Source organism: Ursus americanus, chromosome 28 (genome assembly GCF_024610735.1).
Source record: "Ursus americanus isolate L20-20 chromosome 28, mUrsAme1.1.p, whole genome shotgun sequence".
In the NCBI taxonomy this organism is placed as follows: Eukaryota; Metazoa; Chordata; class Mammalia; order Carnivora; family Ursidae; genus Ursus; species Ursus americanus.
Genome location: NC_142154.1, coordinates 664430 through 686675, shown reverse-complemented (window position 1 = coordinate 686675; position 22246 = coordinate 664430). Strand labels below are relative to the sequence as shown.

At 59.8% G+C, this 22246-nt stretch overlaps 1 protein-coding gene across 1 annotated transcript; it reads left to right on the top strand.

The window, feature by feature from the left end:
- Positions 1-6680: 6680 nt before the first annotated feature.
- CTSH (cathepsin H) lies at positions 6681-20956 on the top strand. The gene is made up of 12 exons (XM_045804464.2): positions 6681-6829; positions 10429-10460; positions 11059-11164; positions 11972-12042; positions 12600-12704; positions 14918-15004; positions 15672-15727; positions 16819-16900; positions 18005-18073; positions 18682-18788; positions 19725-19850; positions 20556-20956. Exons 1-12 carry the CDS (start codon positions 6739-6741, stop codon positions 20629-20631), a joined length of 1008 nt encoding a protein of 335 aa, XP_045660420.1. The 5' UTR covers positions 6681-6738; the 3' UTR covers positions 20632-20956.
- Positions 20957-22246: the final 1290 nt, after the last annotated feature.

The following is a 22246-nucleotide window of genomic DNA, read 5'->3' as shown; positions in this document are numbered from 1 at the left end:
GGGGACGACAAGGCTTGGAAGCCACATGGAGGCAGGGGTTACACACGCTGTGAACGTGCTGAGAGCCCCTGAACCACACACTTTTAAACACTTCCTTTCGTTTTACTTGAATTTCAGTTCAAAAAAATGGGAGGGGTGCCTGGGTGGCGCAGTCGTTAAGCGTCTGCCTTCTGGGATCGAGCCCCACATCGGGCTCCTCTGCTATGAGCCTGCTTCTTCCTCTCCCACTGCCCCTGCTTGTGTTCCCTGTCTCGCTGGCTGTCTCTCTCTGTCAAATAAAAATCTTTAAAAAAAAAACAAAAATGAGAGAGAGACGGGGCACCTGGCTGCTCGGTGGGGAGAGCAGACGGCTCTTCAGCTCAGGGTCGTGAGCTCCAGCCCCACGTTGGGCGTGAAGCCTGCGTAAATAAGACAGAGAGCACGAGCTGAACCTAAGTGTCTGTTGAGAAGCCCTCCAGCCACGATCACAAGTGCTTTAGATTGGTCGGGCCTCACCGCTGAGAGGACGCTCCCGGCAGCCCGACGACACAGGAACGAGAGAGGGGGTCTAGTCAGAGAGCTTCTCGGAGGGAGTGTCTCAAACGGGACCTTGCAGGGGCAGGAACGCAAGGTGTCTGGCTGAGAGAAAAGGAGGGGCCAGGTGTCAGATGAGGAAGGGTCCCAGCGATGGCGGGCGGGGCCCCGGGGACCAGGCAGGTGCAGGGGAGGGGTCTGGTGGGGGGTCACCCAGATGCACCATCTCGCCCCGCCGGCCCCCATCGTTCAGGCAGCCCCTTGTGGGCCCCTGCACCTGCAAGCGTGTGTGTTTACTGTGCAATTGTGACCCACACTCAGGCCAAGTGACTCATGCCAGAGACAGGCAGGGTCAAGTCTCGTTGCCAGGAAGGGAGGTGGGGAATGTTCTGCACACACGGCCAGGGGCCAGGCCAACCTGCGGGTTCTCTTCTGGGTCCGGGGCCTCCGTGTCGCCCCACTTGCTGCTTCCTCTCCCGCTGTTGCCCCTGAGCCTTGAGCCCAACCACAGACCCATACACCCATTCCTGGTCTTCTTGTGGGGACTGCAAGCCCCACCGGGAGGGGAGTCCAGCACCTCCAGGCCTCCCTCGTCTAGGACCCAGAGCCCTTCAAACGCCACCTGTAATGCCCCAGCCCGTCACATCCGACTCAGAACAAATGAGGTCAGCTATTGCTCTGGCTGCATTTACACTGTGCTTGCTGTATGCCGGGCCTGGGCTTGAGCTCCAGCGCTCTGGTATTTTTACTGCAGATGACAAGATACAGGAAACCTGACTTTCAAAATATTTAACCACCAGTGTAGCATGGGCACTGACCACTCAGACTGACAGCCGAACGCGTACAAGCTGGCAGAAGATCAACCAGCTCTGCAAGACGCTCTCCAGAACAGGAAGGGATAAAGCGTAACAGTGTGTGGTGTAGATTATTAATTCGGGGGTCCTGGAAGAGGAAGTTTCTGTAGGAGAGACAGGATAAGACAGGAGAACAGAGAGAAAGCTGGGGGTTGGGCCCCACAAGGAGCTCACCTGTGGACTGATGAGGAGTGCAGTGGTGGTGGACATAACAAGCAGGATAGGGATGTATCATAGGAGGTCTTAAGTGACAGGCAAAGGAGTGTAGACAGAAAGAAGCTGTGGACGAGAGATCGAAGGAGGCTCTGTAGGAGAAACGACTGGAGGCAGACATGCTCCGGGCTCCAGCCCCTGAGCTCCTGCCTCCCCGGATGCAAGAGCAAAACCAGCTGAGCGGGGGTATGTTCCCACCCCACGAAGTGTGGGAGCTTGAAGAAAAGTCCAGAAACTGCTGCGCTGGGACTAGGGTGAATGAAGTGAGACATACCCTTCGCGTGCAAAATGGAAGGGAGTGCCAAAAAACAGGAATCAAGTTAAATTATATTTTAGTGCAATATTTTTTTAAATAAAAACACTGCAAAAAATCCATGATGAACGAAATGTCACTAATTACAATGACGGGATCTAACTCTTCCCTCGCACAACATACCCTAGGCCTTCACCCCAGTCCTGGCCTTGATGAAATGCAGCCTCTGGACTTTTCTGCAAGCCTCCACACTTCTCCTGGCTGTGGCTACAGCATCACCAGGCGTAGCCACGGTGCTCCCTCACTTCTTAGAACACAAATGATGACTTCTCTAGCAGAGGACATTTCCAGACAACTTCTCTGACCCACAGCACAGGAAGTAACCAAGATGACTAAGCCGTGTCTCCTGGTGGAGGATGGAACAAGCCAGAGGTCTGAGTTCCTGTGAACCTCCTTGATGCGGACCTACACCCCTCCTGTATTCCTCACCTTTCCTATTTGGTAGGCCCTCTGGTCACTCACCTCTGTGTCTACCCGTCCATCCATCCATCCATCCATCCTTCCATCCATCCTCCCTTCCATCCACCCGTCCATCCATCCATCCATCCATCCTTCCATCCATCCTCCCATCCATCCTCCCTTCCATCCACCCGTCCATCCATCCATCCTTCCATCCATCCATCCATCCATCCATCCATCCATCCTTCCATCCATCCATCCATCCATCCATCCATCCATCCATCCATCCTTCCATCCATCCATCCATCCATCCATCCATCCATCCATCCATCCATCCATCCTTCCATCTGTCCACCCGTCCATCTGTGCATCCTTTCATCCATCCATCCTTCCATCCATCCATCCAGCCAGCCAGCCAGCCAGCTAGCAATGGCCCCTTCGATCCACTCAACCATCGTACACGCACCTCTACAGTCATCCGCCCACCCACTCAGCCAACCCTCGGTCTGCCTAGTGCGTGAGATCAGCAGCACGCGGCTGTGGGTGAAGCTCCACCACCCACCAGCACACCTACTGAACTTCTCCACGCCTCACCTTCTTTAGCTGGGAAGTGGGTACATGTACGCTCTGACAAGCTTCACAGGGTTGTTACGAGCATGGAACAACACGGTCCGTGTCAGTGGTAGCTATGAGATTATATTGTGAACACAGTTTCTACCATTACAAGATGGCAGAGGTGGGGTGCAGAAATTTATCTGGCGAGGGCCCAGCTTATCTGCTAAGAGGTTGACTCTGACAGGTGATCTGAAAAACCAGTTAAACCTGCAGCTAACAGCTGGGGATGAGCAGGAGATTGGACCTAAAGAAAAGGGATAAACAGAGGTGGGGCAGGCAGGCAGCAGTCCCAAGAACAGGATGTGGGAGGCGTGCGGCATGCAGGTGGTCACCCCAGAATCCAGGAGCTGCGCTTTGGCTGGACGCCTGGCCCGTGCGGGCGCCTCAGGGGAGCGCAGACCTGGCCGGTCGGGAAAGCAGGCAGGCCTGCGGCTCCCTGCCATCCACCTGGTCCCGCAGGGCCGATGCCTACTTTTGAGGAGCAGAACTCTGGATTCAGTGGGCCAGCAGTTCAAACCCCAGCTCCACCCCTTAGTTGCATGGCCTTAGGCAAATAGCTTACGTGCCTCAGTCATTTCATCTGTACGATGGGGCTGAAGAGGGAGCATTGAGAGAGTTTGTTCACATAGAGCGGTTGGCTCCGGGTCTGACACATCCCTGAAGGCGGTCATGACTCCCAGGTGGGGCGGGTAAAAGCCGCTCCCCTCTCTTCGCCTCCCAGACCCCAGAAGTGCAAATGCACGCTAGCCTCCTCGCCTGCCACCTGTCTCCAGAGGCGCCAGGTAACCCGAGCATTTCGCCTGGTACGCTGGTGTCCTACTGCTGGGTAACAGTTACCGCAAGCTCAGAGGCTTAAAATGGCACAAAGAGGGGCACCTGGGTGGCGCAGTCGTTAAGCGTCTGCCTTCGGCTCAGGGCGTGATCCCGGCGTTATGGGATCGAGCCCCACATCAGGCTCCTCTGCTGGGAGCCTGCTTCTTCCTCTCCCACTCCCCCTGCTTGTTTTCCCTCTCTCGCTGGCTGTCTCTGTCAAATGAATACATAAAATCTTAAAAAAAAAAAAAGGCGCAAAGACACGATCTCACAGTTCAGAAGTCGGAGGTCCATGTGGATTTGGCGGGTTCCTCTGCTCCCCGTCTCACATGGCCAAACTCAAGGTGTCAGCCACACTGCCTTCCCTCTGGAGGTTCTGGGAACAAAGCTGCTCCCCAGCTGATTCAGGTTGGTGGCAGGATTGTTGGCTGGTGGGACTGAGGTCCCTGCTTCCCTGCGAGCTGGCGGCTGGCATCATTCCGTTTCTGGAAGCCGCCCACGTTCCTCGGCTCTTGGCCCCTTCGAGGCCAGCGATGGCGGGCAAAGCCCTTCTTGGGATTCAAGCTCCTGGTCCTCCTTCTGGCTGATCTCTCTGACTCTTGGGCCTTCCTCTTTGGCTTTGAACGGCCCACGCGATTGTACTGGAGGCCTCCGGTAATCCAGGACCATCAGTTAAAGTCAGCCGACTCTAAGCCTGAATTTCATCTGCAGAGTCCCTTCACGGCAGTGCCCGGATCGTGCTGACTGAACACCCCGCAGGGCTGTGCTGGCAGCACCGGTCTTCAGCCTCACGTCTGCAGAAGCGCAGAGGACCAGAACTACGGAGAAGCCCTCATAGCGGTGACGCCCAGCGAGAGCCAGACATGCGGACAAGTGCCACGAAAACAAGGGCAGGCAGCCGAGGACGGAGAGCGCAAGAGTGAGCCCAGGTTTGGGGCGAGTCACTACTATGGCGTGACCCACCCGCTTACGTCCCACCGGCCAGGACTGGAGCCAAACAGTGGTCTCCAACTGACCGAGCCAGTGCTCTCCACACTAAGCTCAGACCCTCTGCAGTGATCCGCAAAAGAGGGTCACCGGGGACCCAGCAGAGGGGGCAAGCCTGGGGTCTGAGACCATGAGGGCCCTCAGTCCCGCCTCGCTCCAGGCAACCGGGATGGGCGGGAAGGTGAGGTGCATCCCGCAAACCCAAAGCACAAGACGCCTGCAGAGAGAGGACCCTTCTCTCCCGAGGCCAGGGACTTAACTGAGCAAACAACCACGCAGGTGTTTTCTGAGGTCCTTGCCTCAAAGTGCACCCAGAGGGGCGTCCAAACAAGGGCAAAGTCATAAACTGACGAAGACGGTCTCCGCACGCACGGACTGCTGGTTCTCGAGCCCAGGCAGCGGCCACATGCTACACGGGGAGGTCACCCAGAGGCCCTTTAAGTGCACGTTCCTGGGCCCTAGCCACCAGGCAGATCCCGCGAGAGAGCCTCTCCGGACCTGCTCCCCTTGGGGCCTCAGAGGCAGGGCAGGGCAAAGCACTTTGGGAGAGAAATCCTCTGCTGGAAGGAGGGTGGGAGGGAGTGAGGGAGGGTGTGGGGGGAGGGGGAGAGCTGAGACAGGCAGCACCCCCCCACTCCGGGCTCTGACCTCACCAAAATGCCTCTGGCTGCAAAAAACCAGAATGACAGACTGCAGTCGCTCAAACCTGGGCTCACACTCCCCCTGCACTTACTAGGAAAGTTAAGGATATAGGAAAATGTTGGGGTTCAGAGCCCACGGCCAAGAAGGAATTCTTGAGACCTCTTGGTGCAAAAAGGTGGTTTTACTAAAGCACGGGGACAGGACCCCTGGGCAGAAGGAGCTGCCTGGGGTCGTGAGGAGTGGCCCATTATATACTTACAGGTTGGGAGGGGTTAGGGCCAGTGTAAGTCTCGAAGAAATTTGGGAAGCAAGGTTTCCAGGACCTTGAGGAGGCCAGCTATTGTTAGAAAAGGTCATTTATTACTGTCCAGTGAAATCCTCGTCATGAGGCCTTTAGATGTGTATCAGGGGCCATGTGCTTCGGGGATGATTGCCAGCATGTATCTTGGGGGATCGAGATAAAGGAAGTTTCCAAAGAAATCTCTCTCTGTTTACAGTAGACTCCCAGGATCCTGGGGGGTTGGGATAATGTTAAGCTAAGACCGTCTTCTGCCCTTAGAGGAGTGTCTCCAACAGGCAGCTGAGCTCCCAGAGGACGCTCGCTGCTTGTTTCCCACATCAGCCACCAGCCACTCTGGAGCCTCAGTTTCCCCATCTGTAAAATGGGAGTGGGGGCAGGGAGGGTCAACAACCTGTGCTCCGCTGGGTGCGAACGTAGGGGAACATGCCCCCCTTTCCCCCCCTGCCCCGTGCTTGGTTACAGGTGGTCTGAACCACCCCCCAGCCCCCACCCCCATCCCGGCCCCGCAATCACAGGGCTCAGGCCCCTTGGCTTGAAACGTTCCTCATTGTATTTGTTTCTCTCACACCCAAACTCATATGTAGGCTTCCTCCTTTCTGCACATGTGCCCAATAGACGGAAGGGCCTGAAGCTGATAACAGGACTTCACCGGGAAGACCGAAATGCCTGTCGTGAGAGCGGCTCACGGGGACCCTCACCAGAGAACCGGCTGTCTCCTCCCTCTGCTTCCAAGTTCATCCCTAGGCGCATGGGACCACCAGAGGGACGCGCTTCGGGAGGACCGGAGGGGGGCTCGGGGTCGGGGCGGGGCCCCGGGGGTCGGGGCGGGCGGGGGGGGGGCCGAGGTCAGGCCGTGACCGCCCCCGCAGCACCCCCGCCCGCGCGCCCTTCCTGGCACGGCGGCAGGAGGAGGTGGGGCGCCGGCCGGGGCGGGAGGCGGCGGAGTGCAGGTGCTGCCGCTCCCCCCGCGGCCGGGCGAGCAGGGGTGTCCCGGAGCCCCGCCCCCGGAGCCGCGGAGCCCCGCCCCCGCCGCCGCCTAGGCCTCGTTCCGGGGCGCTCGCAGCCAGTCCGCGGGCCGAGCCGCCACGATGTGGGTCGTGTTGCCGCTGCTCTGCGCGGCCGCGGGGCTCCTGGGACCCCCGGCCTGCGGCGCCACCGACCTCTACGCAAGCTCCTTAGGTACGGGGAGGGGGCACCGCGGGAACAGGGCCTCGCAGGGCCGGCTCGGTCCTCGGAGGACTGGGGGTGGAGGGGCCCCTGGCTGGGGCAGTGGGGCAGGGCCCTTCCGCGGCGCCAGGACCAGGGCCTCCGCGAGTGGGGACCCGGGAGGGGGGAGCTGCGTTACGGACGGGGTCGGGAGGAGGGGGAGGTCTCGGAGGGCGTCTTGCATGACCAGAGGAGCCGGTGGGCTGGGGGCCCGGGGTCCCACTGGCACAGGCCACTGCCTGGAATGCCAGAGAAGCCCGCAGCCCCCACGCACCCACGCACAGCCTGGGGACTTAGAAGATTTTGATGCCCCCTGCCAAGGTGAGCAGGGGCTTTCCAGGCTTTCTAGCAGCTCCCTGGGGATCCCCATGGGCTCCTTGAGAGTCTTTCTGTAGAATGGGTTGGCTGGACTGTTGCAGGACGACAAGTGCTCTAAGCCCTGAAACCCGAGGGCCTCTCTCCAAGTGAGTTTGGGCACCAGGAGTCCCCTTTAGGCGACGGGCGCTGTGCCTGGTCCGGCTGTGCCCTGTACTTGCACCCCTTCCACTGCTGGGGGTCTAGGAACCTCCCCAGGCTGGAGGCTCTTCCCTGTGGGCTTTCCTCCTTCCCTGCTGCTGCCCACGCTCAGCCCACCAACCCCAGGCTCTGAGCTCTGAGACCACCTGCCCTACTCACCCGGCGCGCAGAAAAGGGTTGTCAGAAAGCAGCCTAGAGACAGGACAAAGGTCACTGAGGCTCAGAAGCTGCTTACTTCTCTCTACTCGTTTGTACAAGAAGGGCCCCCAGTCTTGCAGACCTGGGGGCCGGAGGGGGGCAGCTCCAGGCCGGCCCCAACCTAAGGAAACCCTGGCTGTGTGGGCTGCGCGGGGAGCCTTGGCGCTGAAGCCATCCCAGCTCCGGAGCAGGGCTTTCTGTCAAGGCCCAGATGGTAAGTACTGTCGGCTTCGTGGGCCATACCGTGTGTGTAGCAGTCCTCACCCCTGCCCTTGAGAGCGGCCACAGAGAGTACGCGCACGAACGGGCTTGGCTGTGTTCCCATAAACTCCTATGTATGGACGCTGACATTTGAATGCAGATGATTCTCTGGTCTTACAAAATGTTATATGTTTTTTTTTCAATCATTTGAAAGTATAAAAATAACACATTTTTCAGTTTGCCATGGTTTGCTGACCCTGTTCTCCATCCTCCCCACACAGCCCCCAGACAGGGCGTACATAAACAGACTTCTTCCAGAAGTCGCAGTGGATTTGGAATGGGTCTGCCTGAGGTTGGGGCCCTGGGCTCACCAGCAGATCCTTCTGGCCCAGCCCCAAGAGCACCTCTGGCTTATTCTTCCACTGACCTCCCGTGAATGAGAAATAGTCCAGGCTCGTCATACCTGCTTGCTGCTTTTGAAATATCCCAGAGGTGAAGGCTAGGCAGTTGTCCTGAACTCTGTCCTGCCTGAAGTCCTGCTGGGTTGAGGTCTGTCTTGCTCTGAAGCCATCCGCTGCAGCAGGGCCCCGTAACCAGAACTGGGGATCCTCTGAAACCCTTCGCAGGACTGTACTGGGGAAACGGGCATTTCTTCCCCAGGGAAAATGGCTATAGCTTGGTTCCTAGGATGGATGCGTGACCCACAAAGGGAAATCAGAATACTGAGCAGTGTGATCTCCTGCCTGGGGAGCAGGGGGGAGCCCCTGGAGAAACACAAAGAAATTCCAAGTGACTGTGGGCACAGCGAGGGGATAGCATCCTCTTTGCCAAAACTGATCTGTGCCTCTCCTTCCTCCTAAATCTGAACATGTGGTTCTAAAGACAGCAGAGGCAGCAAAAGAGACAGACAGTAGCAAATCTTCAAAACTGTTGTCCATTCTTGAAGGAAACTGAAATTGAAGAAGAGAGGACCTCGCCGGGGTATCAGCTGATGAGGTCTTAGCGCATCAGGTGACTGAGGCATAGGAATTGAGAAACCTTGCTCTAAAAATTGCCTTCCGTTCCCGGAAGCAATCAGTAATTAGGGACCTGCTTATTTAGCAGGATTTCTGAGCCCTTTGACCTATAAAAAAACAAAGACCAGGGCACCTGGTGAGGCTCCCTGTTCAGTGGGGAGTCTGCTTCTTCCTCTGCCCCTGCCTCTCCCACCCACCCCCGCTAGTGCACGCATGCTCCCTTGTGCTCTCTCGCTCTCTCTAGTAAATAAATAAAATCTCAAAAAAAAAAAAAGACCAGAATTAATGCTGACCCATTAAAAAAAAAAAAAAAAGAAATATTCACCCATGAATCTCTAAGTCCACGAGAGGGTTTAGTTAGTAAAGTCCTGTTGATCTCATTAAGAGATGCATTTCTTTTTTTAAAGCTTGATTTATTTACTTTAGAGAGAGAACATGGAGGGGAGGGGCAGAGGCAGAGAGAGAGAGAGAATCCCAAGCCGACTCCACACTGAACACGGAGCTCGATCCACGACCCTGAGATCAGGACCTGAGCCGAAACCGAGTCAGACACTCAACCGACGGAGCCCCCCAGGCACCCCAAGTGGTGATGCGTTTCTGATACAAATTTACTTTTTGTGTCTGACAATTACTTTTCATCGTGTATATTATATTTGAAATAGTTGAATCAGTTGGGGTGTTAATGATGAGTATTCAATTCAGAATAAGTTCATATAATGTTCAGAGATGTGTGTGAGTCACAAGAAGTAAAAATAATTTCAAGGCATACGTTTTGTCCTCGGGGCTGCACGAAAGCATGCGCGGTCCATTGTGTCCGTGTGACTGACGTGGCTGTCAAGTCCGGTGGTACGCAGAGTCCCTCGGCTCGCTTTAAAAGAGGGGTGTGGCAGTCTTATTTTAAAATGACAATATTTGGGGGGCGCCTGGCTGGCTCAGTCGGTAGAACATGCGACTCAATCTCAGGATCATGAGTTCAAGCCCCACGGAGCCTACTTAAAATTAAAAAAAAAAAATTTAAAAATTAACATGACGGTATTTCCAATAAGCTGGAATACATTCTTTGTGGCCGTTTGAATTTAGCGTGAAATGTTAGATAACTCAAACGTACACAAGGGCAGGTAGCCAGAGGGTCCTTGTACAAACAGCTGGCCAGCCTGCTTCTGTGGCCCGAGTGGTTCCAGAACGCATCACAGCGGTTTGTGTTCACGCCGCTGGGCAGAGAGCACCGCACGCGGCGACGTTAGGGTCCCTGTTGTCTGTCCCTTGAAGAAGGGACCCCGAGCCTCGGAGCGGCGGTTCTTTCACTAACATCGTGTTGAAATACATCATACAGAGCGGGACGCAAGTCGTTAAAGACGCGTTTCAGTGAATCTGCACAAGCTCGGCGCCGTGGTGTGAGCAGCGGGCACTGGGGGACCCGTCCGCCCCGGGGCGTCCCCGTCCTTCGTTGCCGCCACCCCTGCGGGACGAGCGGGACCCCTTCCGCCGCCATGCGCCAGCCGACACCATGTTTGGTGCCTTCAGTGTCGCCTCGGCTCCCGAAATGCAAACCAGCTCTCCAGCACCCTGCTTGGCGGAAGGCCCCGCTTCATGGCCCGGCGCCCGGGCCTCATTTCTTTCTTTCTGTTTTCTTTTTTACAGAGAAAGTTCACTTTAAGTCCTGGATGGTGCAGGTCAGTGCTCCACTCTTTCCCGAAGCCTTTCACCCCTCTGCTGCCTGTTGTCTAGCCCGACTATGCAGGCTCTGAGACAGTGGGCAAGGGTTTTCCCACCCCACACCCCTGGGTCTTTTGGGACGGGGAACTGGCCAAAGTGGGAAAGATCCGGTTAGGTCAGCGCCTCCCAAACAGTTGTCCCCAGTGATGACGGTGGCTGGCAGCCTCTCCTGCCTTGGGATCCGTGTCCGTATCTCGGATTCAAAGACATCACATGCGGACTGCAAAATTGAGGGGCGAACACTAGTGCAGGTGCTTGTGCGGCCCGCCCCGCCACGGTGTCTGCGGACAGGCTGCATCTGGCCCGTCTCGGCAGCGGGGCCTCGGGACTTGGGGCAGCTGCGTGGCTTCAGGCTGGCCCCAGGTCCCTGGAGGCCGGGCGTGTGCTCTCTAACTTCCTGCCTTTCACAGCCTGGACCCGCGACAGTGGCCTGCCAGCTCTGGCTCCAGAATCGCGCTGGAAGGAAAACCTCCGTCCCTCCTCTTAGAAAACACACTGTCTCCTGGTGAGCTGCGTCTTGTGTCCGTGACTGACCTCTGGTGTGTTCTGTTTTAGCACCGAAAGAAATACAGCTCCGAGGAGTACCAGCACAGGCTGCGGACCTTTGTCGGCAACTGGAGGAAGATAAATGCCCACAACGCTGGGAACCACACGTTTAAAAGTACCGTGGGCTTGCCCTTCCTCCAGGCTCCTCGGGCCGCGCCTCGGAGCTGGGAAGAAACCAGGGATGACTAAAGGCCCAGCAGGGACTTAGGGTGGAGGGACGGTCCGAGCCCAGGCCCCGAAGCCGTGCTGAGCTGACCTCGGGTTCTCTCTGAGTCACTGGCGCTGGTGGCCCACTGGGTGGTGGCGGAGTTTGCAGGAGACCGTGTGCAAGCCCCGAGCGCTCCTGCCAGCCGAGGGCCCAAGCCCGACGCCGAGCTGTGCCCGGGGACTGCTGGGTGGCAGGCCGCCTTCACGGGCGCGCACACACACACACGGCATCTACACAGAGGCCTCAGAATGATGGCAGCGTCAGCCACACTGCTAACGTGGGCAGCAGGGCCTAAGATGGGGAAGCAGCCCTCCAATCTTATTTCTGCCCAGCACTCTGTGCGACCGTGGGGGTCAGCGACCATGTCTGACGTCCTAGCCGCTGTCACGGGGGGATGAGAATGCTCCCCGCCCCGGCTCCTCACCGGGACGCCCGCCACCTCTCCAGCGGGGTCTGCACGCTGAGGGCCAGGCCCCACCACACGCTCCCTGCACCCGCGCCCCCGCCATGCGGCCCAGACGTGTTCCGAGCCCAGAGACCATGGACTTTGGGATATTCGGTTATCTGACATTTAGAGCCTGTGGGGGCCAGCTGCTGCAGCCGGAAATCGCCCGCAGGCTGACCTGGGGCTTCTTGGGGTTTTCTGTTTCTCCCTGACTGCCTTACTGAGCGCCTCTTTCGTTGGGTTTTTTTGTTTTTCCTTCTCTTTTTCAGTGGGGCTGAACCAGTTTTCGGACATGAGCTTCGCTGAAATTAAACGCAAGTACCTTTGGTCGGAGCCTCAGGTAGGTACCGTTCTTTGCAGCCGAATCTGGCTCTTTCCACTCAGACCTTTGGAATAAGTTCGGAGTCTGCTCGGCTTCCGGCCAGACTGCGCCCCTCCCAGCTTCCGGGGGCCCCAGGTTCTTGGGGCGTCAGGCCAAAACAGCCTCCCGGCGGTTCCTCAGTCCACGCCCCTGGCCTCAGCCACGTGTGCCCCAAACTTAGGGTTGCCGGAATCTCAGGTAAAGAACACATAGCCTTTCGGGGTAAGTCCATCGTAAATACCGCACAGGACACACTGACGCTACAGTTACTCCTCATGTATGTGAAGGTAAAGCTTACCTAAGTGAACTGTGTTCTCATTTGTTAAATCTGGCTCCCTGGTCCTCGCCGCCCCCCGCCGCCCGTCGGGGCTCCCAGAGGGACAGGTCATCTGGCATTTGGACCCAGCAAGTGGGGGCACAATGGTTCTTAGAGCTACAGTCTTTTTCATGCTGCCTTGGTGATTCTGTTTCAATTGCACTTTTCTATCTAAAAAGATTTTTGTTCCCCCTGAAAGAATTGTATCTGGTCCTTCCAGAATTGCTCAGCCACCAAAGGCAACTACCTTCGGGGGACTGGTCCCTACCCGCCCTTCGTGGACTGGAGGAAGAAAGGAAAGTTTGTGTCACCGGTGAAAAATCAGGTACAGGCGGCCACCCCCATCCTTTCCCTGCAAAACAGCCACATTCGCAGACAATGAACCAGGAAGAGAAACTCAAAAGAATAATCCCCAAACTGTGGCAAGTGTATCCCTGGGAGGTTACTATGTCCGTGGTCTGCTCTGCAGGAAGAAGGAGCCCCTCTCTATTGGACTGCAGCTCACCTGCACCCCCAGGCCGGAGTTCCCCACTGGCCCTAGGTCTCAGGGTCACCAGAAATGTCATATTCTCCGTGCCCTTCAGAGATGGGACACCAGGCCCCTGACTCTGCAAGGCCCGGCCCAGCCCCTCCCACCGGCCGGTTCCCTCCGGGTGGCGGCACATGCTCCATGAGCAGTGACACCAGCCTTTCAGACGCGCTCTGGCTGTGGGGAACAGTGTGTGTCCCGCGTTCGGCACCCACAAAGCCACGGACCAAGTGGCTGGCTCTGTTCTGGACAGTCTGAGCCTGCCCCCGGCTGCCCCCTCTCTGCCCACCGTGTCCCTCCCCTAGAAGTCGGTGCAGGGGCCTTCTCCAGGATGCCATCCTCTCACCTCTAGAAAATGCGAGGTGAAAGTTACCCTCCTGCACTGGCCTCCTCGTTGAAAGTCTCCCCAAGAAACGTGTTCTCCTGTCCTTCAAGCCGGGGGGCACAGCGCCCTATCCTCCCAGGCTTGGGATTCCTGGAAATCGCGAGAGATCTGGACGTTTACACCAGCACCCAGGAGCCAGAGTGGATCTCCCCTCCAGGCATCAGGGGCAGAACAAAGCCTCCCTCCCCCCACCACCCACACGTGGTTTTTAGACCATCTAAGAATCCCAGGACAGTTTTTTAAGATTTTATTTATTTGAGAGAGAGGGAGAGAGAATCCTAAGCAGATTCCCGCTGAGCAGGGAGCCCAACACGGGGATTGATCTCACAACCCTGAGATCATGACCTGAGCCAAAATCCAGAGTCTGCCACCTAATCGACCGAGCCATCCAGGCGCCCCAACAATCCCATGACAATTTAAAGCAGCGGGTGTTCGGTGTGGAAGCCTTAACGTGCTCACTGGGGGGCAGGTAGGCAGGGATGCCCGTCAGGAATGTTCTAGGCCTCGTGCAGACTGTTCCCAGGCCGTCAGGCAAGACTGGGGCACCGGGTGTGGGGGCTGGGCAGAGGGTCACCCATAGGCGTGGGTAGCATCTTGCCGTGGCCAGCCACGTGAATGCAGACACAGCGGCAGGCCCTAACATTAGCTCGGCAGCCGCTCGAGGGCTTCTCACTTCCAGAGGAGCAAATGAGGGTGAGGGGCTGGCCCGGCGCCCAGGCGGACGGGGGACACGGGACTCCGGGGCAGGTCTCTACTCTCAGTCCAGCGCCCAAGGCTCAGCCTGCTGTGCTGCCTTCAGCCGGGCCAGGCTCGCCCCTTGACCGGCCAGAGACGCTCACACAGGGTTGTCCCCGTACTGACAGAAGGATGTGGGATGAAGAGACGAGGAGGGAGGCCAGCAAGCCGAGGACTGACCTCCTGAGGGCAGGGAAGGTGGTGGGTGGTGAGAGGGATTCAGGAGGAAGAAGAGACAGATGAGCTGGCAGGACCACATCTGCACCTCTTACGGCCCCGGGAGGCAGGTTCGCGGCGCCGTTTTCCAGATGACGGAGCAGAAGTTGAGAGCCGGGAGGTGAACCCCTGGCTCGCACAGCTGGCACGTGGCAGAGCCGTGGCTGGAACCGGGCACCCGACCCTCACATCCGGAGGTGGCCCGTGGTGTGGCAGGTGGTGGGCAGGCGAGGTTGGGGCGGGCCCGGCAGAGGCAGCTGTCTGGGCCCGGATGGAGGTCAGGGCTGGCACAGGGTCTGAGGAGTTGCTAGTTGAATTGCTAGGACTGCGTGGAATGAGGTTGGAGGGGGAGCCGTGGCAGAGAAGGTTCTGGAAACAAGACTTGAGTGAGTCCTTCTGAGAAACGTTGGGGAGAAGAGGAGCCAGCATAAGATTCGGACGCAGAAGGAAAGCCTGCAGCCCATGGAATGGGGGGCCCTCGAAGGGCCGTGGGCTTGGTCCGCGAGGGGCCGGGACTGGGAGGGCGCTGGCGGGCGCTGGTGAGGCAGGTCACCTCAGCTGTAATGAGGACCTGGCCACAGAGCCCACGAGGGTCAGCGTGGACGGGAGCCTGGGGTTCTCCTGGGCCTGCGTCCTGGTGTCCCCGTGACCGACCCCCAACCCCGGCCTCTAGGGCGGCTGCGGCAGCTGCTGGACCTTCTCCACCACGGGGGCCCTGGAGTCTGCCATCGCCATCAAAACTGGGAAGCTGCTGTCTTTGGTAAGCAGTCTGCCCCTGGGGTCACCTGCTGAGGTCACAGCTTTGCCCCAAGGCCTGACAGGGAGGGCCCTCGGGCTCCTTGAGGGCTTCCAGTGGGGATGATGTTTCAGCTGGACATCAGACACCCTGGCCTCGTGGACATACAGCCTGTGAAACTGGACGCACATTTTCCTAGAAAGCAGTGAGGTTTGTCGAGGAGACAGCCAAGAGCTCGTCCCTGGGTGGGTCCAGCAGGCCTTTGTTTTGGCACCCGGGCCTTGAGAGATGTGTCCCCCCGGACTGCCCCTGCCGGCCTCCCCCAGAGAAGGGCCAGGGCCTGTGTGTCCAGCCACTGACCCCAGAGCAAGGGATGAGGGCAGGTGAGGGCCGTGAGGGGAGGCGGGCAGGGTCTCCAGCTGGGCCTGTCCGCCGCCACCCCCACCTGCCACCAGGGCACGCGAGCTTCCCCCGTGCACAAGGATGGCGGCACTTGACAAGCAGACCGCCCGTGCCCTCACCCACCGGCGGGGCTGCCACCGAGCCCCTCTTGCCTTGTGCCGGCCACTGGGACCTCCTTGAGGCCTTGCCCTCTGGGCATCTTGACCCGGAGCTGACGGGCCCAGGTGTGTGCCCACGCAGACGGCTCAGCGCCCAGCCCCCTGCTCACCACGTCTGTGCACTCCTGCAGGCAGAGCAGCAGCTGGTGGACTGCGCCCAGGACTTCAACAACCACGGCTGCCAAGGGTACGTCCCTGACCCGGAGGGTGCTGGAGCCCCTCTCCTTCCCCACCGATCGCTTCTGTCCAGTCTAGCCCCAGACGCCCCCCCACCTGCTGCCCCGGCCCACGGTCACACGCCTGGGGTCCCTCGGCCAGAACGGGGCAGTGCTGTAGTCCCGAACCCCGCCCTCCCTCCACGGTGTCCCCCAGCCCTCACCGCAGTGCACGTGACCTCGTCAGCCCCCAAGGCCAGCGGCCAGAGCCACACACAGGTGTCTGGCCAGCCTTTCCCCACGCTGGACATTCTAAGCAGCCCAGCTTGGCCAGCTGTGAGGGACCCTTGTACAAAAGCGGTGACGTGTTCGTGCCCGAAGGCTGTGTCTTTAGAGGGCCTTCCTAAGACGGTGTCGGGGATTTACGTGCTCATGTGTCTGGAGTCTGTGGGGGCTGTCCTGGCGCATGCGTGCGTCCGGCCCGCCCCCGTACCCAGCCCCTCTTCCTCCTGTGGCCCAGTCCTAGGAAGGGACGTCCTCGGGCTCCACCAGCTCCAGCAGCAGCCAACCCCGTTTACCACGGGCTCCGTGAGCACCTGCCGTGTAGCTGGGCCCTGGGTACAGGCCGCCCTGACCGGAAACAGCGTGCCGTGGGTCAGGGGTGCCAGGCGGCAGGAGCGGGAGGGCCGGGGTGGGGGTGCAACGCTGTGGCTGGTCGTTCAACCTTTCTGAGCCCCAAGACAGGACGGCATCAGCCCCACGGGGTGCACGTGAGGGTTCGGCAGTCATGTTTGCTGAGCGCCGGCCAGTGGGGGCTCAGTGGGCACGGTGATGGCGAATACCTGGCCCTGGGTGGGTCCCTTCTGCTGTCCTGAAGAGGGGCCTGGCCCCGGGTCCCTGACACCTCCCTGACGCACACTGGCCATCCGTAGACTCCAGGCATGTCTCCGGGTCTGTTGAGCGCGGTCCTGGGGCCAGGCAGGCGGGGCGGCTCCGCTAGCCCCTCTCAGACCCTGGAGAGCTGCTCTGCCCCCGTACCGCAGCCCTGGTCAAGGCCTCTAGCCCTGCGGGTGTCCCCTCCGGGGCCGGTGCAGGTGGGCGTCTCTGCATGTTCTTCCTGCAGGGGCCTCCCCAGCCAGGCCTTCGAGTACATCCGGTACAACAAGGGCATCATGGGTGAAGACAGCTACCCCTACAAGGGCCAGGTAATCTTGCACAGCCGCGGCTTCACGGTCTCGGCCCGCGGGGCTGCCCAGCGCCGTCCGCCCCAGCCTCGGGGAGCACGGTCTTCCCCACCCCCTTGAGCTGCAGCATGGTCCCTCCCACCAGAATCGTCTACACTTGCCGAGTTCATCCCTTCATCTCCTCGGCTTGCCCGAGCCCACCGCCCTCGCCAGACCCGCGGCCTCCCCGCCGTCTCTGGCAGCCCTGCCACCGCCCCCCGCCCACCTGCGGCTCCCGTTCTCCCAGGTCCTCTCCCGCTGAGTGCACTGGGCACCAGCCTCCGCTGCCCTTCCCGTCCATCAGCACTGCCCCTCGGTCACTCTCGCACGGACCGTGCTCTCTGGCACCTGCATCCTCTCTGCCCCGGGCCTGCCGCCACCTCACCCCGGCCTGTCCACAGCCCCGTCTTTCCCCCCAAACCTGTGGCTCCACTGATATTTCCCCTCACTGAAGAGCCACACCAGCCTCCCCAAGACCTGCTGGCCACTGGCGGGCTGACCACCCCAGACCCTCACATGAGTTCTGCCTGCCAGCCATTGGAGGCCCCACACCTGCTCCTTTGGTCCGTCCATGACCTTGTCTCCTTCGTCCAGCTCTCCCAGGATGACCAGGGGGTCTCCCAGACCTCACTCTGACCACGCACCTGCCTTGTATGGCCCCTCGTAAACCCTGGGCTCCAGCCCAGCCACTTGCTAGCCCCGAACACCACGCCGTGCCCCCACCTTCTCTCCCGTCTCGGGAGTGCTCTCCCCTCCACGTGACCTGGCTCTTCGAGAGTCTGTGCACGGAGATGAGCGCTCCCCTCCCCCACCAGGCAGGCCCCTGCTCACCTGCCGTTCTCCCCGGGTCCCCCAGGCTCCCGCAAGCCCACTTCCGCAGAAGCCAGCACTGGGCCGTGTCGTCCCTGTGAGCTCCTTGAGAACAAGGATGCCTCTGACCCCTCTTGAGCAACCCCATCGCCCAGCCCGGGCACTCAGAGCTTTAGCTCCGCAGACGTTACCGGACGGCACGGGGGAGGCCTGAGGTCTCCGCCCAGGGCCGAGCCTCCCTGACCCACGCTCCACCCCCTCTGCTCCCCTGAACAGGATGGTGACTGCAAGTTCCAGCCCAGCAAGGCCATCGCTTTCGTGAAGGATGTGGCCAACATCACGATCGTGAGTAGCGATCCTTCTCTCTGATGGGCAGGGTGTTCCCAAGGAGGCCAGTGTCCACTGCTGTCAGATGGCCAGTGGGCGCAGCAGGGCGGCCTCCCCTGGCGGCAGAGCGCTGGGACTAGAAAGTCTTGATGATCCTGGCATCCCAGGCGCGGTGGCGGCGGGAGGCGAAAGGGACAGAGTGTGGGACGAGCATCAGGCCCTCGGGCTCTGACCTGGGTCTGGGCCGGGCGCCAGTGTGGTCTGTCAGGGACTGAATGAGCCGGTCCACCAGCACCCACGGCCCCTACCGCACGGTGGGGTGTCCCTGGGAAGACAGATGGCCCAGAGGCCAGACCAGCGAAAGGGAGGGAGGTTACGGGGGAGCCAGGGTTTCAGAAGAGGACCCACAAGCCAAATAAAACCCCAAAGGAGTCTGGCCGTTCCGCACAACCCCAGCACCTGCTATGGGGGGGGGGGGGGCAGCCCGACCCTCGGTGGCTGTTTGGTCCGACAGCCTTCTCCCCCTTCCTTCCGGACACGCACGCACCCCGGATGCCCATTCCTGCCTCGGGGCAAAGGGCTGTATTTGGGAGGGGGCAGAGCGGTGACAGAGGCCGTGTCCGCAGAACGACGAGCGGGCGATGGTGGAAGCCGTGGCGCTGTACAACCCCGTGAGCTTCGCCTTCGAGGTCACCAGCGACTTCATGATGTACAGGAAAGGCGTCTACTCCAGGCGAGCCGGGGTCCCCGCAGGGACAGGGGCCGGGCGGTGTCCCCGTGCTGGCAGGGCTGGCCCTCCGCACACCCTGAGTTGACCCTGCGGCTGTCTGGCCAGGCGAGGAGGACAGGGGAGGGCAGACCCAGACTGCGAGGCCGCAGTCGCCTCCAGTTCCGAAAATCCAGGTCCGAGTGGGAGGTGTGAGAGCGGGAGGACGGGGGAGCTGCTCTCAGGATCCAGGGCTGGGGGCTTCCCCACCGCGCGGTTCCGGAACCGGCTCGCCTCACCCTTGCCCCCGGCCACACGCCTGTCCCGCACGATGAGTGGGCCCCCAGGTCCCGGGCCCGTCCTGCCCTCTCAAGCCGTGGCCCGTGGAGACCTCAGACCTAGCATGTGTCCTCCCCTCTGCGCTGCCCAGAAACGGACGCTCACCCATGTGTCCTCGTGCAGCCCCCACCAGTCCGTCCTCCGCGTGGAGCCAGAGTCCGCCTCGTGGAGCACTTTCTGCCGCGCCAGTGGCCCCCGCCCCTCAGGGTCCAGGGTCAGCTGGGCTGGGGGACCCTGGTGATCTGGGTCTTCTTTCTCTGAGCCCATTTCCCAGGGAAACAGCCCCATGCTCCCCGTTCGGCCCGCTGCCTATTGCAGCCACACAGCGGCCTTCCCAAGGACCCCCATCCCCTTTGGGCTGACCCCCTCCTCGGGGCGCCTCAGCCCTCGGGGGGCCCCACAGCGGTGGCCTCCGCCCGGTCCGCTCCCTGCCAGACGCAGCTCCCCAGACACGTGGTCGTGCACCGATGGAACGGAGCCGATTCCCCACCTACGTGCCTGCAGTCGCCTGCGCTGGGAAACGCCACTTCGGAGCCTCAAGGACCTCCGTCCGACGGGGCTGAGCCGTCCGGATGCACTCCTCCTTCCTCTGTGTTCCAACCCTTTTTTATTTTCTGTTTCCAGCACTTCCTGTCATAAAACTCCAGATAAAGTAAACCACGCGGTCCTGGCTGTCGGGTACGGAGAACAAAATGGGATACCCTACTGGATCGTGAAGAACTCTTGGGGTCCCCAGTGGGGGATGAACGGGTAAGCAGCTTCCGGGTCCCGTGTCAGGGGAGGGACATCATTGCTCGGGTCAGGGGGACTGGGAGGTCTCCTCCCCCTCACATACATGGCCGTGGGCTGGTCAGCCGGGCCCCAGCGCAGCCCCAGAGGACGAGCCTGAGGCTGAACCCCCACACCCAAGACACGCCCGTGCAACCCTGTCCTGGGCCCCACATCCGAACAATTGTGTGTCAGGAATGGGGGTCCATTGTCCCAGTAGGATCTGTGGGTGGAACCGGACCGGCTCAGCACAGAGCCAGCCCTGCCAGGACCAAACCAGCGGCTGGGAGGGCGGGTGGAGAGACATCCGGGCCGCAAGCTTACCCCTGACCCTTCACAGCCCCTCCCAGGGGCAAGGGGCTGGAACCGAGGGCCCCGGCTGCACACCCTGACGGGGCTCTGTCGTGTCTGCCGTCAGACCCTGTGTTCTCGGGGGGCCCGGTGATGAGTACATCACTGAGTGAGGGCCTAGCGGGGGCTGAGAAGGAGCCCCGGTAAATTGTAGGGACGGTGGGAGTGGACACAATACTGCAGTCAAAGAGAGGGAAGGGAAAGTTGTTCAGAGTCAGGTCAGCGGTTTCCTGGCAACAACCCTGGAGTCAGGCCTCGGGGAGCGGTACAGAACATTCCAGAAAGGGCAGTGGTGAGGAAGCCCCAGCCAGGCCCCAGCTCGCTCTGTCTGCCCAGGTACTTCCTCATCGAGCGCGGGAAGAACATGTGTGGCCTGGCGGCGTGCGCCTCCTACCCCATCCCCCTGGTGTGAGCAGGGGCGCCGTGGCGGCCGCGGCCGGCGACCAGGGACTGGCGGTGGAAGTCCTGCCCTGCAGGAAGGGGGGCCCTGGCCCCCATGCTGGGCCTGGAGGCCGCGAGAAAATGAGGAAGAAGAGCCGTCCCCCTCCCCCGAGCAACAAGCCTACACACGTCCTCCGAGGCGAAGGAGGCCACCAGCTGTGTGCCTTAAACATTCCTCTTAACTACTCGAACCCACAATATCCTTTACTCCCCACAAGCGCTGCTTCCCACGTGTGGAGAGTGCCCACGACTGCTTCTTCTGTGATCTTTATCCAATAAACATGTGGTGAACCCCTCCCCAGACCAAGCCTGTGTGTGTGCTGGGACCTCACGGGACACAGGCCTGGTCCATCCTGCAGGCTCCTGTCCCCCCGGGAGGGAGGCATCCAGGGGCTGCTGGCTGGGAGGCTGGTGTGGGCACAGGGGTCACTGTCCACCCCGAGGGATGCCCAGGAGGAGGAGTGGGCTGAAGTGGAGACCTTGGTGGGTTGTGCCCCGTCGGCGGCGGGCAGGGGCGCGGGGAGGGCAGGGGGAAACCTGCCAGGCTCGGCAGAGTCAGGATTCAGACCCAGACATCAGCCTGGAAGCCTGGACTTGCCTGTGTGGTCTCTGGACCCACACGCCAGCCCTGCCCCCAGGAGTGCCCACCCCGTCCTGACCAACCCCTCCCTGAACACGCCTGGTGCTCCTGCCAGCTCCACGCCATCCCTTCCCTCCTGAGAACTCTGGGTGTCTGTTCAGAAAGCGGCCCCAGGACTGTGGCCACGTCTGCGGCGTCGGCCCCCGGAGCAGGGTCCATGGGCCGAGCGGAGGCTCTGCTCTTTGTCCTACAGTGCACAGTTCCCTTAAGGTTGACAACACTTGGGGGGAAAAAATGTGGTTTTTGGATAAGGTTCATCTAGAAAATAACTGTATGGTTTTAATCTATTAGAAAATTCCAGTAACATGAGATGCCGCCACCACAAAACAAAGAACTGTGAAACACAAGCATGTTTCCTTAACACAGTAGGGTCCTAGACCCATGGTCAGTGGCATTAAGGGCAGACACGTGACAAATAGGCCCAAGACCAGCAGTGCTGCTTAACGTCAATCCTGAAGGTGTGGCCGCTTCAGTAAGGGAATCGACCAGATGAATGTCTGCAGATGGTGTGACCACGCGGCTTGAAAACATCCAAGAGAGTCTACGTAAAAACCCAGAATAAACAGCTCAGAAAGTGGCTGGTCACCAGACACAGAAGACACAGAAACTCAACAAAACCCAGAAGAAAAACATGTCCATGACAGCAACAACACACGTGGCCAGGAGTCACCATCAGAAAAATACAAGTCTATGTGCAAGAAAATGACAAAATTATTAAAAGCAAGGCTTGAACGAAGTGAGCAGCACGTCACCTTCTTGAGGGGGAAGGCCAACACCAACGATCGACTCTCGCCCGGGATAAAAACACGGGTTTGGTACATTTCCAAATAAAATGTCAATAAAGTTGTCTGATGCTTTTCTATTTGAGGGAAAACAAGGCCAAGATGGTTAAGAAGACTTTGTAAGTAAGTGACGGGAATGGATGTTGGCACTTGAAAGTTTCCCA

Excerpts from the sequence above, each read along its gene's own strand:
- CTSH (XM_045804464.2), top strand. The coding sequence starts at position 6,739 with ATGTGGGTCGTGTTGCCGCTGCTCTGCGCGGCCGCGGGGCTCCTGGGA. Across the intron at positions 16,901-18,004 it reads GCTACCCCTACAAGGGCCAG|GATGGTGACTGCAAGTTCCA; the intron begins GTAATCTTGCAC and ends TCCCCTGAACAG. Across the intron at positions 18,789-19,724 it reads AGGAAAGGCGTCTACTCCAG|CACTTCCTGTCATAAAACTC; the intron begins GCGAGCCGGGGT and ends TTCTGTTTCCAG.